The 12,880-nt window shown below is 32.8% G+C and overlaps 3 protein-coding genes across 3 annotated transcripts; all 3 read right to left on the reverse strand.

Annotated features, from left to right (window-relative positions):
- Positions 1 to 535: 535 nt before the first annotated feature.
- Nhe3 (Na[+]/H[+] hydrogen exchanger 3) lies at positions 536 to 4,072 on the reverse strand. The gene is made up of 2 exons (XM_015934760.3): positions 2,811 to 4,072; positions 536 to 2,702 (listed from the first exon to the last, which is right to left on the reverse strand). The coding sequence occupies exons 1-2, from the start codon at positions 3,364 to 3,366 to the stop codon at positions 1,075 to 1,077; spliced, it is 2,184 nt and encodes a 727-aa protein (XP_015790246.2). The 5' UTR covers positions 3,367 to 4,072; the 3' UTR covers positions 536 to 1,074.
- A 102-nt stretch (positions 4,073 to 4,174) lies between these two features.
- On the reverse strand, positions 4,175 to 7,196 carry Mau2 (Mau2 sister chromatid cohesion factor). The gene is made up of 11 exons (XM_015934766.3): positions 6,640 to 7,196; positions 6,105 to 6,563; positions 5,884 to 6,033; positions 5,732 to 5,822; positions 5,562 to 5,665; positions 5,344 to 5,487; positions 5,143 to 5,273; positions 4,995 to 5,072; positions 4,721 to 4,923; positions 4,519 to 4,646; positions 4,175 to 4,448 (listed from the first exon to the last, which is right to left on the reverse strand). Exons 1-11 carry the CDS (start codon positions 6,868 to 6,870, stop codon positions 4,434 to 4,436), a joined length of 1,734 nt encoding a protein of 577 aa, XP_015790252.1. The 5' UTR covers positions 6,871 to 7,196; the 3' UTR covers positions 4,175 to 4,433.
- A 3,364-nt stretch (positions 7,197 to 10,560) lies between these two features.
- Positions 10,561 to 12,292, reverse strand: LOC107367093 (cytochrome P450 2J4). Its single transcript, XM_015934767.3, has one exon. The coding sequence runs from the start codon at positions 12,172 to 12,174 to the stop codon at positions 10,645 to 10,647; it is 1,530 nt and encodes a 509-aa protein (XP_015790253.2). The 5' UTR covers positions 12,175 to 12,292; the 3' UTR covers positions 10,561 to 10,644.
- Between the last annotated feature and the right edge of the window lie 588 nt (positions 12,293 to 12,880).

Raw genomic sequence — 12,880 nt, forward strand, 5'->3', positions numbered from 1 at the left:
ATATAATTGAGCATTCCTGTTAAGTTCCAGATTCTTTTCCATACTTTCCTCTTGTTAGGCACGCCATGTCTGAGTTGTAATAAACAAAGAACAAGAATTAATAACAATGAGATAAATCAATATGAAAATAAACAAAGGTGAAACTTTTGATTCATTAAAGGTAAAGAAACTTTGGAGAGCGATGACATTAATAAATCTATTATTATAAGTGATGTTGATCAATCAATCAATCACAATATTTAAAAGTAGAAATATAAAATCTATTTTACTCATATAATAGCCTTCTGTTGTAAACAGCTCTAATAGATGAAAGGTCAATGTTAGCAAAGAATTGCCTAGAACGTTAAGCTTTTTTTAAAAATAATTTGGTTCATGATTGAGTTCAAAACTATCTATTGATATCATATATTAATGGTCATATTGATCAGTGATCAATTCTTGACTTAATTTGTCAATTTAGTCAACAGGGTTCAGAGTCGCCGGGAGAAAGGATCAAGCAGTGAATTTAATTGAAAAAAATGATCAAGAAATAAAATGAGGTTGCAAAAACAATTTGTTATTAATATGTGTTGTTGGTTCTTTTTACTTTGATTTTTCTTAAAGTAAAGGCAGACAAAAAATAATGGTACTTTGATTCAACAAAAAAAAATATATTAAATCATTCATTTGCAATAGAAAATCGCAAATTTAGTTTGACTAACATTAATTTAGGAATTTAGGATTGTGAGCAAATATTCATATCCTTAATCAGTCTTTGGGAAAAATAGGAAAAACAAAAAAATGCATGGAAGGAAAAGTAATTGAATGACTTAGCTCGATTTGGATGCGAGTTCAAAAATAATAGATAGACTTTCATCTATCTCAATAGAAGGTATTGGTTACTTAAATAATACAGATGGTAACACAAAAAATGATACAAAATAAATTGGAAATTGAGATTGGAATGGTGAAAATAGCAGGGAAACCAAATAGAGATTGACAATTGAAATAAATTTGTGAAGGTTCAAATTGAGTGAAGTTGGTTTTGACTATAAGCTTGACTAAATGCTTTTCATTGGTATTGAATTGGGATCATCAAATGAAATTATCGCCAGAAATGGAAGGATCATGCCCCAAGGAGTTTGGTACACCGGTTGCTTTGAATTGAGAGGAATTTGATAGACAGGTAACACTGCTACTTTCTAAAATAGATTTGTCGTCTAAATAATCACAATTAGGTCGAACAGAGAAACCAACCCTTGTTCCTCTTGGACTTGGTCTAGATATCACTGTACTTTGCTTTTTTACTGAGCAGCTCGGGGGGACAACTTGAATACTTGAAGGGCGAGAATCTCGGGTTAAAACGTAATCATCATCTGATTCATATTCATAATCAGCTCCAGAATTATTGAATCTTTTGTGGGAGCCAATTTCATCAGAAGTTAATTGCTGGGTTGTGGTTAGGAGACGAGATATTGGTAGACAACATCCAGGTAAAGTATCCATTAGTGTGGGTCGCGAGTGGGTCAACAAGGGTTTCATGTATCTTACATCGAAATTATACCATTTTCGAACTAACCATGCTTTTTCATAAACTGATCTTGAGGCTGTTGCAGGTTCACCGGACAGCTTTTCAGCACCTGGAGATGTTGGTGATTGAAGTTCAATGGGAGTTGTAACGGAATTGCTGCGTTTCACATCAGAAAATGGAAGCATTTCGTGTTCCGTTTCTTCTACTCCAACTGGAATTTCAAGAACTTGTAAAACAGATGACGTGAAACCACCACAAGCGATAACTGTGACGATGGAAATAACACTTGTTGTAGTTAACATGATTTGCCTGGGTTCGGAAAGAGTATTTCGAATAGCAAGTGCATACGCCATAGCTCCACGAAGGCCAACAAAAAATATAACATGCTGGTAATTGGTAGGAATTTTATTGTTCCGTCCTAAATTGAGTATGAATGTCAATGGATACACATGCAAAGCACGCCCCAGAATAATTGCAATGAATGCAACTAAAATAAAACCAAACGACCATCGGTGGGTTGGATAAGTAAACATAGAAACACCGAGATATGTAAAGATGAAATTTTCCGACATAAAGCTGAGCAATTCGAAAAGTTGTTTTGTTCTATCACGAGATTCTTTAGAAAGGTTATTATATGTGTAGTGTGCTTGACAAATGCCACAGAAAAGGACTGCAACGATACCAGAAAGGCCAAGAACTTCAGATAAAAGAAACGCAGTGTAAGACATTAGAACAAAAAGACAGGTCTCAAGAAGAGGGAAATCACAAAGTCGAGTAAATTTGGTAGTCAGGGCAGTAAAACAGCCAACAAAAGATCCAAGGAGAAGGGATGAGAAAAAACTGTACACAAAGTTTGTTAAGGCTTTGCCAGCTGCCTGGAACGGATTCAATCCTCCACTTGTGCGATAATGATCTTCAAAAGTATTAACTGAACCAGCTAAAACTATTGCTACAGCATCATTTAGTATAGATTCACCAAAGACTAGGGCGTAAAGAGTTACGTCTACACGAAGGTCAGCAAATATAGCTAAAACAGTGACTGGATCGGTAGCAGAAATAGTTGCTCCAAAATAGAGGCAATCAGCAAAGCTGAAACCATACTTAGGAATTAGAAGCATCAAACCATATAAAATCAAAGCAACAACAAAACACGATATAGTTGTTCCGATAAAGGCATAAGTCATTATAGCTCCTAAAAAATAAATCGGGTAAAAGATAATAGGAATTGAAAAGATTAGACGGATTAATGGAAATATAAAAAAATTATTACAAATGAATGTAGCTTGTGTAAATAAATTACCTAGATTGCGGAAAAAGAATCTGCGTTTTAATGAATATCCAGCATTTAAAATGATCGGAGGTAGAATTATGTTGAAAAATATTTCAGGATCAAAAGTTGCTTTCTGTGAGATCTCATGTGCCGTGTTTGCCAATTCACCTCGAAATACGTAAACATATGTCTTGTTTTTTGGTCCTGTTTTTTCAGCCACCGTAAATGGAACCCAAACTGAGTCCCATGGAGCAGTTTCATTGCCAGTAATTCTTTGAGATGGTGTAACGCGAACATGAGAATAATTTGCTTTGGAGTCTCCAACATACCGTATGATACAGCCAACAATTAATCCGTAAATCACAGCCAGGCCTGTTTCATGGAGATACCTAGCTCTCCGAGTCTTGAACAGCCAGATTGTTAGAACTGTCAAAATAAGGAGCAATGTATATGCAAGGATATTTAAAGAGTCAAGTTCGTGAATTTGACGGGCTTTGTCATCTTGGATAATGTCAACAGGAGCATAACATTGAACCTGATGACCAAAAGGCGCAAAAAAAATCAAGAACACCAGAGCACCGTTCATGACAATTTGAATATTATTTGTCAATGAATGTATTTTAAGATATATTGGTCCTTTTTTCTGAACACTTTTTTACTATTCCAGGTAAACACAAAAAAGAAGGGTCATAAGGTTTTTGTGTCAAGTGTAGCCATCACAAACGCTATTGAATAAATTCGATGAGTCACTTTGTAAAGTGAAAATAATGAATTACTTGTTATAATCACAACAGTAAACGCAAGACAAATTACTGAATCACAAGATAATGAACAAGGAAAAAAAAGGAATGATGGAATCAACCAAGAGAAAAATAAATAAATAAATAAATAATTGAAATATGGGAAAGAGTAAATTCACTAAGAAAATTTACAGGCATAAGTATATACAGACTTATAAAAAAGGTACAATTAAATGATAATAGGAATTACATGAGTAAACAGAGAATAAGATTAGTAAGCTGTCGGAGAGAGATAAACAAGTGAAGGTATGTCACAAATGTTTTACACAAATTAACATTTGCACACGTTAAACTGCAATGAAACCATCACAATTAATTAAATGGTATCGACATAGTTGATTGTGACAAAAAAGTCGAGCAGTTTTGCTCACAAAAAGAAATCGAGGCAAGCCGCTGGTTAACTGTAAATTAAAATGGCTTCTAAATGGCTTTCAAGAAAAAGGCGCACATTTCAAAGAAACTTGAAAATGCAACATTTTATCGATTCAGTTTTGACAAACTTACCTTCATTTGTCACTCACATGTTTAAAATGAATAATTTTACAAATTGTAAAAATTCAGAATTCAATAAGTAATAAATAATCAATTTAAAAATTGAATCTTTTTAAATATCATTTTCATTTAACATAATTAAATACATTTTTATATCAAATTACACTGTATTTTGAAAGAAGAGAAATTACAGGTTTGATATTGATTTATATCAATACATTATACTTTTGTAGTAATCAATTTAATTTTTGCTCAATAAATAATATATTAAATTTTAAGAAAAAAAAATGTTTGAATAAAAAGATACAGATATGGGGTTTTGTCATGTAAATTGAGAGTTTGAGTTTGAATCAGGAAAGTTTCATTCTCCAGTCCACTGAAAAGAGAAAATAATTTCAGTTATATTTTTTGTTTATGTTTAATATTTAACAATTATTGATACTTACATTTATATAAGAATGCTCTGGTGTTTGGTTAGCCTGATAATAGTCATTCATATAATGTTGAGAGAATGTATTGTGCGTTTGATCAGCTTTTTGAGCTTGAAGATTGTTACCGAAAAATCCGTACAAATCTAAGGGAAAAAATGCGAATTGAAAAAGATTAAATCTCTATAGTTTTAACTTTTAGAGTAAATAAGTAACTTACTATTTAATAAAGATGTTGCCCATAATTGAACATGAATATCAGGTATTTTACTAGCCAGCTCCATGGCAGGTGTAACCATGTTCATACTTTCTTTACAGTTTCCTAGTGCATAGAAAATGTGACCCAAAAGAACCAGAGAACAAGAGGTCAAACGATTGAGTTCTTCACAATTTGCCATTTGGAGAGTATCTCGGAGGAACCGTCTAAAGATGAAAATAAATTAATTTGATGATTGATTAAACAGTTAAAAAGTAACTCATGGCTTCTCACTTACTTTGCATCATTGAAACGATTTTGAAAAAATGCATTCAAGCCCATTACGTATAGGCAAGCAGCTTTCACGCTTTGAGATCTAGAACGAGAATAAATAACCCAAATTAGTTTTTTTAAACATAAAACAATGGTCATAAAGATCTACTTACCCTGATTGCAACGTATCAGGATTTAAAGTAACTAGAAGTTCATTTAACTCGGAATGTCTTGCCATTCGCAAATAAACTATCGATAGGTTGAGAGATGCGAGTACTTTCAGTTCAGCAGTTGCTACAGGTGACTGAATTGAACGAATAAGAAATTGATATTAGAAAAGTAATCCTTTAAATTAATCAATTAGAAATACTTACTGCGAGCACAGCTCTCAAGTGAAATTCTGCAGTGTTTCCGACATTCATTGACATTGAGTAAAGTCCTAGAAGTGAATGAATAACAGGTTGATGTCTCATTTTCAAACGATGGTCTCTATTACAAATATGAATTGCTTGCACAGTCTGAAAGAAAATAAGAGAAACAAATAATTTAATATTGAATCGAATTTTGCTTTCTAAGCAATTTGTTAACATACTTCTTTAATGGCGAGAGTACGATTTCCCATAACCAATCTGCACATAGCAATATGCTCTAGAAGGATAAGCTGAAAAGTATGGAGTAATGGATGATTGTCAATCACTGGAAAGAAAAAAACCAAATAATTAGTTTAATGAAAGTGTTGAGCAAAGTAATAAATCAACCAACTTTTAAGTTTTTCGATCTGCATAAGAGCTTTCTCTGTGTATTTTTGTACTCTGTCCATATAACCAGCTTGCATAGAATGAAGTACAGTTACCTAATCCAAATAAAAATTCCTGATTAGTAAAATTGAATCAAAGCAGTTGAATAAAACTTACCAAGTAAACTAAAACACACATATGCTCTTTCGGCATCCAATGAAACCCGCCTTCATCTGTCATAGAAAATGTTGCTGATTTCGAATCATAAGTTGAAAGATTTTGAATACTTTGTTGGAGTATTTTCAGAGGAGATTTGGCACTTTTGGCCTGAAAATAAGATGGAAAAATATGAATGATTAGTAAGGATAATAGTAGAGAATCGATAAAAATGAGCTTACTTTTCCAGCATTTAGATGATGGCAAACTTGTAAAATTAGGAAGAAAACGGTCAAACTTTCTTTTTGTTGATTATTTCCTTGCCATGCTTCGAGAAGCTGTTGAGCACTAACTATTGCTTTATGAGCTTCCACATAGCTCCTACCTATTAACTGCATCATTCCTTTGCTTAATAGAAACAGTATTCTTGTGTAAGAAGCGCCGGATATATAGGCATAATCTGCTCCAGATGTAAGTACATGGGCCGATGATATGTAATCATGTTCTTTAGCATGAATTTGAGCTATTTGAAATAGAAATTTACAATGCCACCAAACATGATTCGCTGAATTTTCAATTCCTTTGGCGATTATTTCTTTAGCAGTTCTAAACTCATTCTGCTTTTCATAGATATTCACTAGCATTGCGATGGATTCCAACATGATATCTTCTGCTCCGGGTATATCACGAGATAATTGCCACTGTTACAATGATGGAAGAATAATATTAAAAATTGATAGCTTTGAGTATAGCTAAGGTGTAATTGTCAATACCTACCGCATCTTGAAAATGTTTACAAGCTATGTCAATGTTTGTTGCATGTTTATTAATCAACTGGCCGATTTGAAGATGAGTTTTAGCCATAGTGTAGTGATCGATGGGAAGATTGAGTATTGCTTGAAGACATTGAACACTTCTTTTGATGTCGGGTGGATTGGAAGTTCTGAATCCTTCAGCCATAGATAGTAAGGCAACATAACAATTTTCCAAAGTTATTGGGGCAGCCATAATTAGTTAATTTTGCATTTATTCCATAGAGATAAAATTTAGTAATAATAATTGAGGATTGAAAAATGGATTAAAAAAGAAATAATAATAAACAGTGAATATTACTGACAGATGATTTGTTGGTAAACCATGTAAAATGACAAGTCTTGATAGGCAAATTAATTATGATCTCAAAGAACTATCATTTCATGTTTTAACCATTCAACACATAAGTATTAATGCGTATAACTCAATAAATGATGATGTACATGAGAATTGTTTTTAAAAGACACAGAGTAATTAAGATGAATAGAAAATTCAACACAAATCAGATGGATCATAATTAAGCAAAAAGTAACAGAAAATATGATAGCGACTTCTACGACAGTTTTCTGTACTAAGCGGAATTGGTAATTTCACATTTTGATGGTTACTCAACCTGGTTACTTTAGCGCCAAGATTTAAAAAAAAACAAAGATAAATATTTTTCCTAAGATTCTGAAGCATAGTTTTTCAAACGTTTTGTTTGAACTTAACTAATTTCGATCATTTCAAAATTGCTTAATAACTTCCCATTAATGCATTCTGATTATAATATTTGGGTTATAAATGAACGACCAACAACTTGTTTAACAAAACAAACTCATATTAACCAATATTTTGGGAAAGAAACAATTTTCTGGTTAATGCTGCAAATGAAATGGAAAGAGTGCTGCTAAAGGCTCGAAAATTTGAGTTAAGGGTTGCGACTAAGTGTGTTTTGTAGGGATATGTAAACTGAAGCCATTGGTGCTTTTGAATACTTCATCAGATGGGCAGTTTTATAGAAAATTGAGGCCAAAGTTGAAACTTCGGTCGCCTTTTCTTCAGCAATGAAAGCAGATTTTTGCACGAAACTCTTTTTCACTTATTTTGCTTTTGATGATCAACCAGAAAATGCATTTCTTTTGCGAAATAAAATGCTGAATTTTTTGTAAAACATATAAGTTCGATTTTTATTTGAACAGACAGTATTCTGTGAACGTAAGGGATAGAGGACTGAAACTCATGTATCTTCAATAAAAATTGTATGTACACATCATGGAGTAGATACTTTTTTCAATTTATAAACAGGTCGCTTCATTTTGGCCATTTACTAAAAAACTTTGGTCCTAAATATTTCGATAATGGCATCACTTACAATCATAATTCATTCACCAATTTAATCCTTCACTGATTAATAACTAGATTCATTCACAAAACTTTGCATTTTGCGTTCTGGTTACGATATTCCGGTCATAAATGTACAACCAACAACTTATTTAACAAAATAAACTCATATTAACCAATATCTTGGTAAAAGAAACAGTTTTCTGGTTAATGTTGCAAACGCAATGCTAAAATGACTGCAGAATGCCCGAAAATTTGAGTTAAGGGTTCAAACTTGGTGGGTTTTGTAGGGATATGTGGACTGAAGCCATTGATACTATTAAATATTTCATCTGATAGACAGTTTTCTAGAAAATTGAGGCCAAAGTTGAAACTTCGGTCGCCTTTTGTCCAACTGTGTGACCAGATGTTTTCATCTAAATACTTTTTTCTGATGTAACTTTTGATGGCTAACAAGAATATGAACTCATTTTGGGAAATAAACTTTTCTTTTTTATGTAAAACACATAAGTTCGACTTTAATTTAAACAGACTTTTTTCAGTGACCATAATAGTTAGAGCGCTCAAACTTTTTGTTTACCCATAAAAATTGATGCTACATAATATGCATTGAATCTTTTTTTCGCTGCATCAACAGTTCTCTTAATTTTTGGCCATTGATCTGAAAACTTTGAGCGTCGATATCTTAGGAATGGCATCATCTACAATCATTATTTTTGTATCGCACATTAGGCTGCACTATGGACTATAGCACAATGTGACTGAATACCTGAGAAAACCTTTGCTGATTCATTTAATTATGAATATAATACTAACATAAGAGATTTGTGTTTGAATAAACATTTACCTTTATAAATCAAGCTAACATCTGACAACATAAATAATAGAATACTATAACTTTTCTTGCAGGATGTTGAATGCTTTAATATTTCAATGAATTATAATGCATAACGAAATCTGATGTGCGATACAAAAATAATGATTGTAGATGATACCTTTCCTGAGATATCGACGCTCAAAGTTTTCAGATCAATGGCCAAAAATTAAGAGAACTGTTGATGCAGCGAAAAAAAGATTCAATGCATATTATGTAGCATCAATTTTTATGGGTAAACAAAAAGTTTGAGCGCTCTAACTATTATGGTCACTGAAAAAAGTCTGTTTAAATTAAAGTCGAACTTATGTGTTTTACATAAAAAAGAAAAGTTTATTTCCCAAAATGAGTTCATATTCTTGTTAGCCATCAAAAGTTACATCAGAAAAAAGTATTTAGATGAAAAAATCTGGTCACACAGTTGGACAAAAGGCGACCGAAGTTTCAACTTTGGCCTCAATTTTCTAGAAAACTGTCTATCAGATGAAATATTTAATAGTATCAATGGCTTCAGTTTACATATCCCTACAAAACCCACCAAGTTTGAACCCTTAACTCAAATTTTCGGGCATTCTGCAGTCATTTTAGCATTGCGTTTGCAACATTAACCAGAAAACTGTTTCTTTTACCAAGATATTGGTTAATATGAGTTTATTTTGTTAAATAAGTTGTTTTTCGTTGATTTATAACCCAAATATCGTAACCAGAATGCACAAATGAGAAGTTATTTGGTTGAATCCAGTTATTAATTAGTAAAGGAATGAATTGGTGAATGAATTATGATTGTAAGTGATGCCATTTTCGAAATATCGAAGCTCAAAGTTTTTAGGCTAATGGCCAAAATTAAGAGAACTGTTGGTGAATCGAAAAAATTATTCAATCCATGATTTGAACAGTCAATTTCTATGTGTTGTTAATAAGTTTCAGTTCCCTAACTTTCATGGCCTTAGAATGCATGAGGTTTAACTAATTAGCGAACTAATCTGTTTTAAAGAAAAATAAAACTTCTATTCCTCGCAATAGTTATATTTTCTGGTCAAGCATCAAAAGATACATCAGTAAACTAAGTCCCCTAAAAAAATCTAATTGCATAGCTGAAGAAAAGGCGACCGAAGTTTCAACTTTGGCCTCAATTTTCTATAAAACTGTCCATCTGATGAAGTATTCAAAAGCACCAATGGCTTCAGTTTACATATCCCTACAAATCCCACTTAGTCACAACCTTTAACTCAAATTTTCGAGCCTTTAGCAGCACTCTTTCCATTTCATTTGCAGCATTAACCAGAAAATTGTTTCTTTCCCAAAATATTGGTTATTATGCGTTTATTTTGTTGAATAAGTTGGCGCCTGTACATTTAAAGTCAAAACATCGTTACCAGAGTGCACTCGAAAACTGTTCATCAAAGAAAGTTTTGCATCGCACTAATGGACTCAGTTCTCATGTTCCTACAAACTAACAAAGTCCAAATTGGAAAGAAATTATCTTTTCCTGCGTTTTCTGGCCATTTGTGGCAATTTGTATTAAATGCTTGTTTTTAATACCAACCCTCACATAAGGAGTAGGAAAGAACCAGCACACGAGCGTTTCCCTCAAAAATTTCGATTTATCTAATAAAAATATGAAACTACACAATTTTTTGTTGTCTATCATTGATAACGATAGATCACGTATAAATAATCAAACAAAATTTAAGGCGTTAAATGGTTTTCATTTTTATTAAATTCAACACTCATTTACAGTCATTTACATTAAAGAATCAATAAAAATTAGTTTATTCAGATACTTTGGTAAATATTAAAGATGGAAGTGAAATTGGTTTTCTAGTCGATACATAATCCGATTCAAACGTTATTGTTGATCCAGGTTCACATTCAATCTTATATCTTTGAACAATACTGACAAGATATAAAAATAATTCAACATTGGCAAAACCCTCTCCAGGACAACCTCTTTTGCCTTTACTGAATGGATTCAAGAATGGAGGTTTAATTGCTTTGGTTCCATTATCGGTTAAGAATCGACTGGGATCAAATTCATCTGGTTTTATGTACAATGAAGGGTCATGGTTAATAGTCCAGAAGTTTACCATGACAGTGGCACCTTTAGGTACATTGTAATTGCCAATTTTCAAATCACGAGTAGCAGCTCGGAATAAATTTACACCGACAATCGAAGCAGCTCGATGGACTTCATAGATGAAAGCCATTGTCATTGGCATCTGGTTTCTATCCGAATAATCTGGTAATCTTTCAAAGCCGATTACATCCGAGATTTCAGTTCGTATCTTCTCATAATATTCAGGATACTTGACCAGATAAAGAATAGCCCATGTAAGTGTTGTCGAGACTGTTTCACTTCCAGCTTGGTAAAAAGTAACCATATTTGATCGTAAGGTTTTATCGGTGAAAGACACATTACTATTCGAATCACTATTTTCTCGCTTCTTTTGCTCCTTTAAATAACCATCAATATAGTCTTCGAACTCTTTTGATTGTTTCTTTTTATGTTCATCGATCTCATTTTGCATGTATTTTGGAATAGCCATTGTTTGTTGATAATAATCACCAAGTACTTCTAAATTTAAATCAGCTGGTTTTATAAGCAATCGTTCAATCTTTCGAGGTAATCCTGATTTAAAAATCATAAACTGTGATCCAATTTTTGAAGCATTCTCCAGAGCATCAATAAGAGTCTGTTTCACAGGATCATCATCCTCAAACCCATGACCAAGCAACAAGATCGATACAGTGTTTGTAGCTGTCGATAGAAAGGTTTTAAACAGATTTTTAACCGGGCCTTTCTCCAGTTTAGGCAAGAACTCTTCAATCTCTTCGTTAATTTTATTTTCGAAAGATGATTTACCAAGACCAAGATCACGAAGAAGATGGACTGTGTTCTGTCTATGAACTCGCCATGGTTCACCAGACATTTCAAGGATCGATGCTCCATCTACATTGCTTCCAAAACCTTCTGGTCGAGCCAATAAATCATCACTTTTAAACACTTCTTTAGCATGATCCCAATCATTCACAACGATAACTGTATCTTTGCCCAAACTTAAACTATAAACTGGTCCATACTTTTTCGCTAAACGGTCAAGATCTTTGTATTCATTGTGTTTCTGCAAGTAAGGCAGGTAGCCTACAATTGGTAGTCCCCATGGTCCAGGTGGTAAAGTGAATAAACGCTTGATTGTCGGTATCACATAAGTAACAAACCAGAATGTGAGGAGTCCAGTTAATATGTTATAAATAAGTTGAGATGAGATGAAATTGCTGGAAAGTAATGAAAGCAAAAACATTTCGTTTGATAGCTCGAGTAACTGTGAATAAGTTATTAACGAATATTTGCTGAAACATAAATTTTTTTAAACATTAATCAATTGTATTCTACTTGATACTAGGCGATGAAATAAACCTCTTTCGACCCAAATTCATTTTATATAAGCTCAACTCGTTCAGATTCTGGGAAATTAATCTCATTGAGATTATTTCAGTAATAATAAAATAATTCAACTGATGATTCGATAGAGTTCCAAGTAGTACTCGTTATCATATAATAACATTGATATGGATTAAAGAACGAAAGATACTGAAATGAGTACATGATGATAAGACTAAATTACTCATGAAACTAAAGGATTTAGTGTGTAAACTTGAAAATTGGTGAGTGTATTTGGACATATCGCTTTTACCGAAAACATAGCGAATGAACTTAAACTCATTTTTACCGATAAAACTTATTTTTGGCCGCATTTTCTGATTGAACATTGAAAGTTACACCAGAAAATGAGTTTGATGAAAAAATCTGACTCCACAACTGTGCAAATATTTCAAAGTTTCAACTTTGAACTCGGTTTTATCAAAAACCACTGATCATAAAAAATTTTAATTTCACGAATGGACTCAGTTTCAATGTTCCTACAAATCCACAAAGTCCCTACTCTTAACTCGAAAGTCAAAGTTTTTGCAGCATGTTCTATGTCTGTTTGTTGAACAAGCAAGTAA

Source organism: Tetranychus urticae, chromosome 3, assembly GCF_039701765.1.
Source record: "Tetranychus urticae isolate SD_2017Ah chromosome 3, NJAU_TeUrti_SD_1.0, whole genome shotgun sequence".
NCBI lineage: Eukaryota > Metazoa > Arthropoda > Arachnida > Trombidiformes > Tetranychidae > Tetranychus > Tetranychus urticae.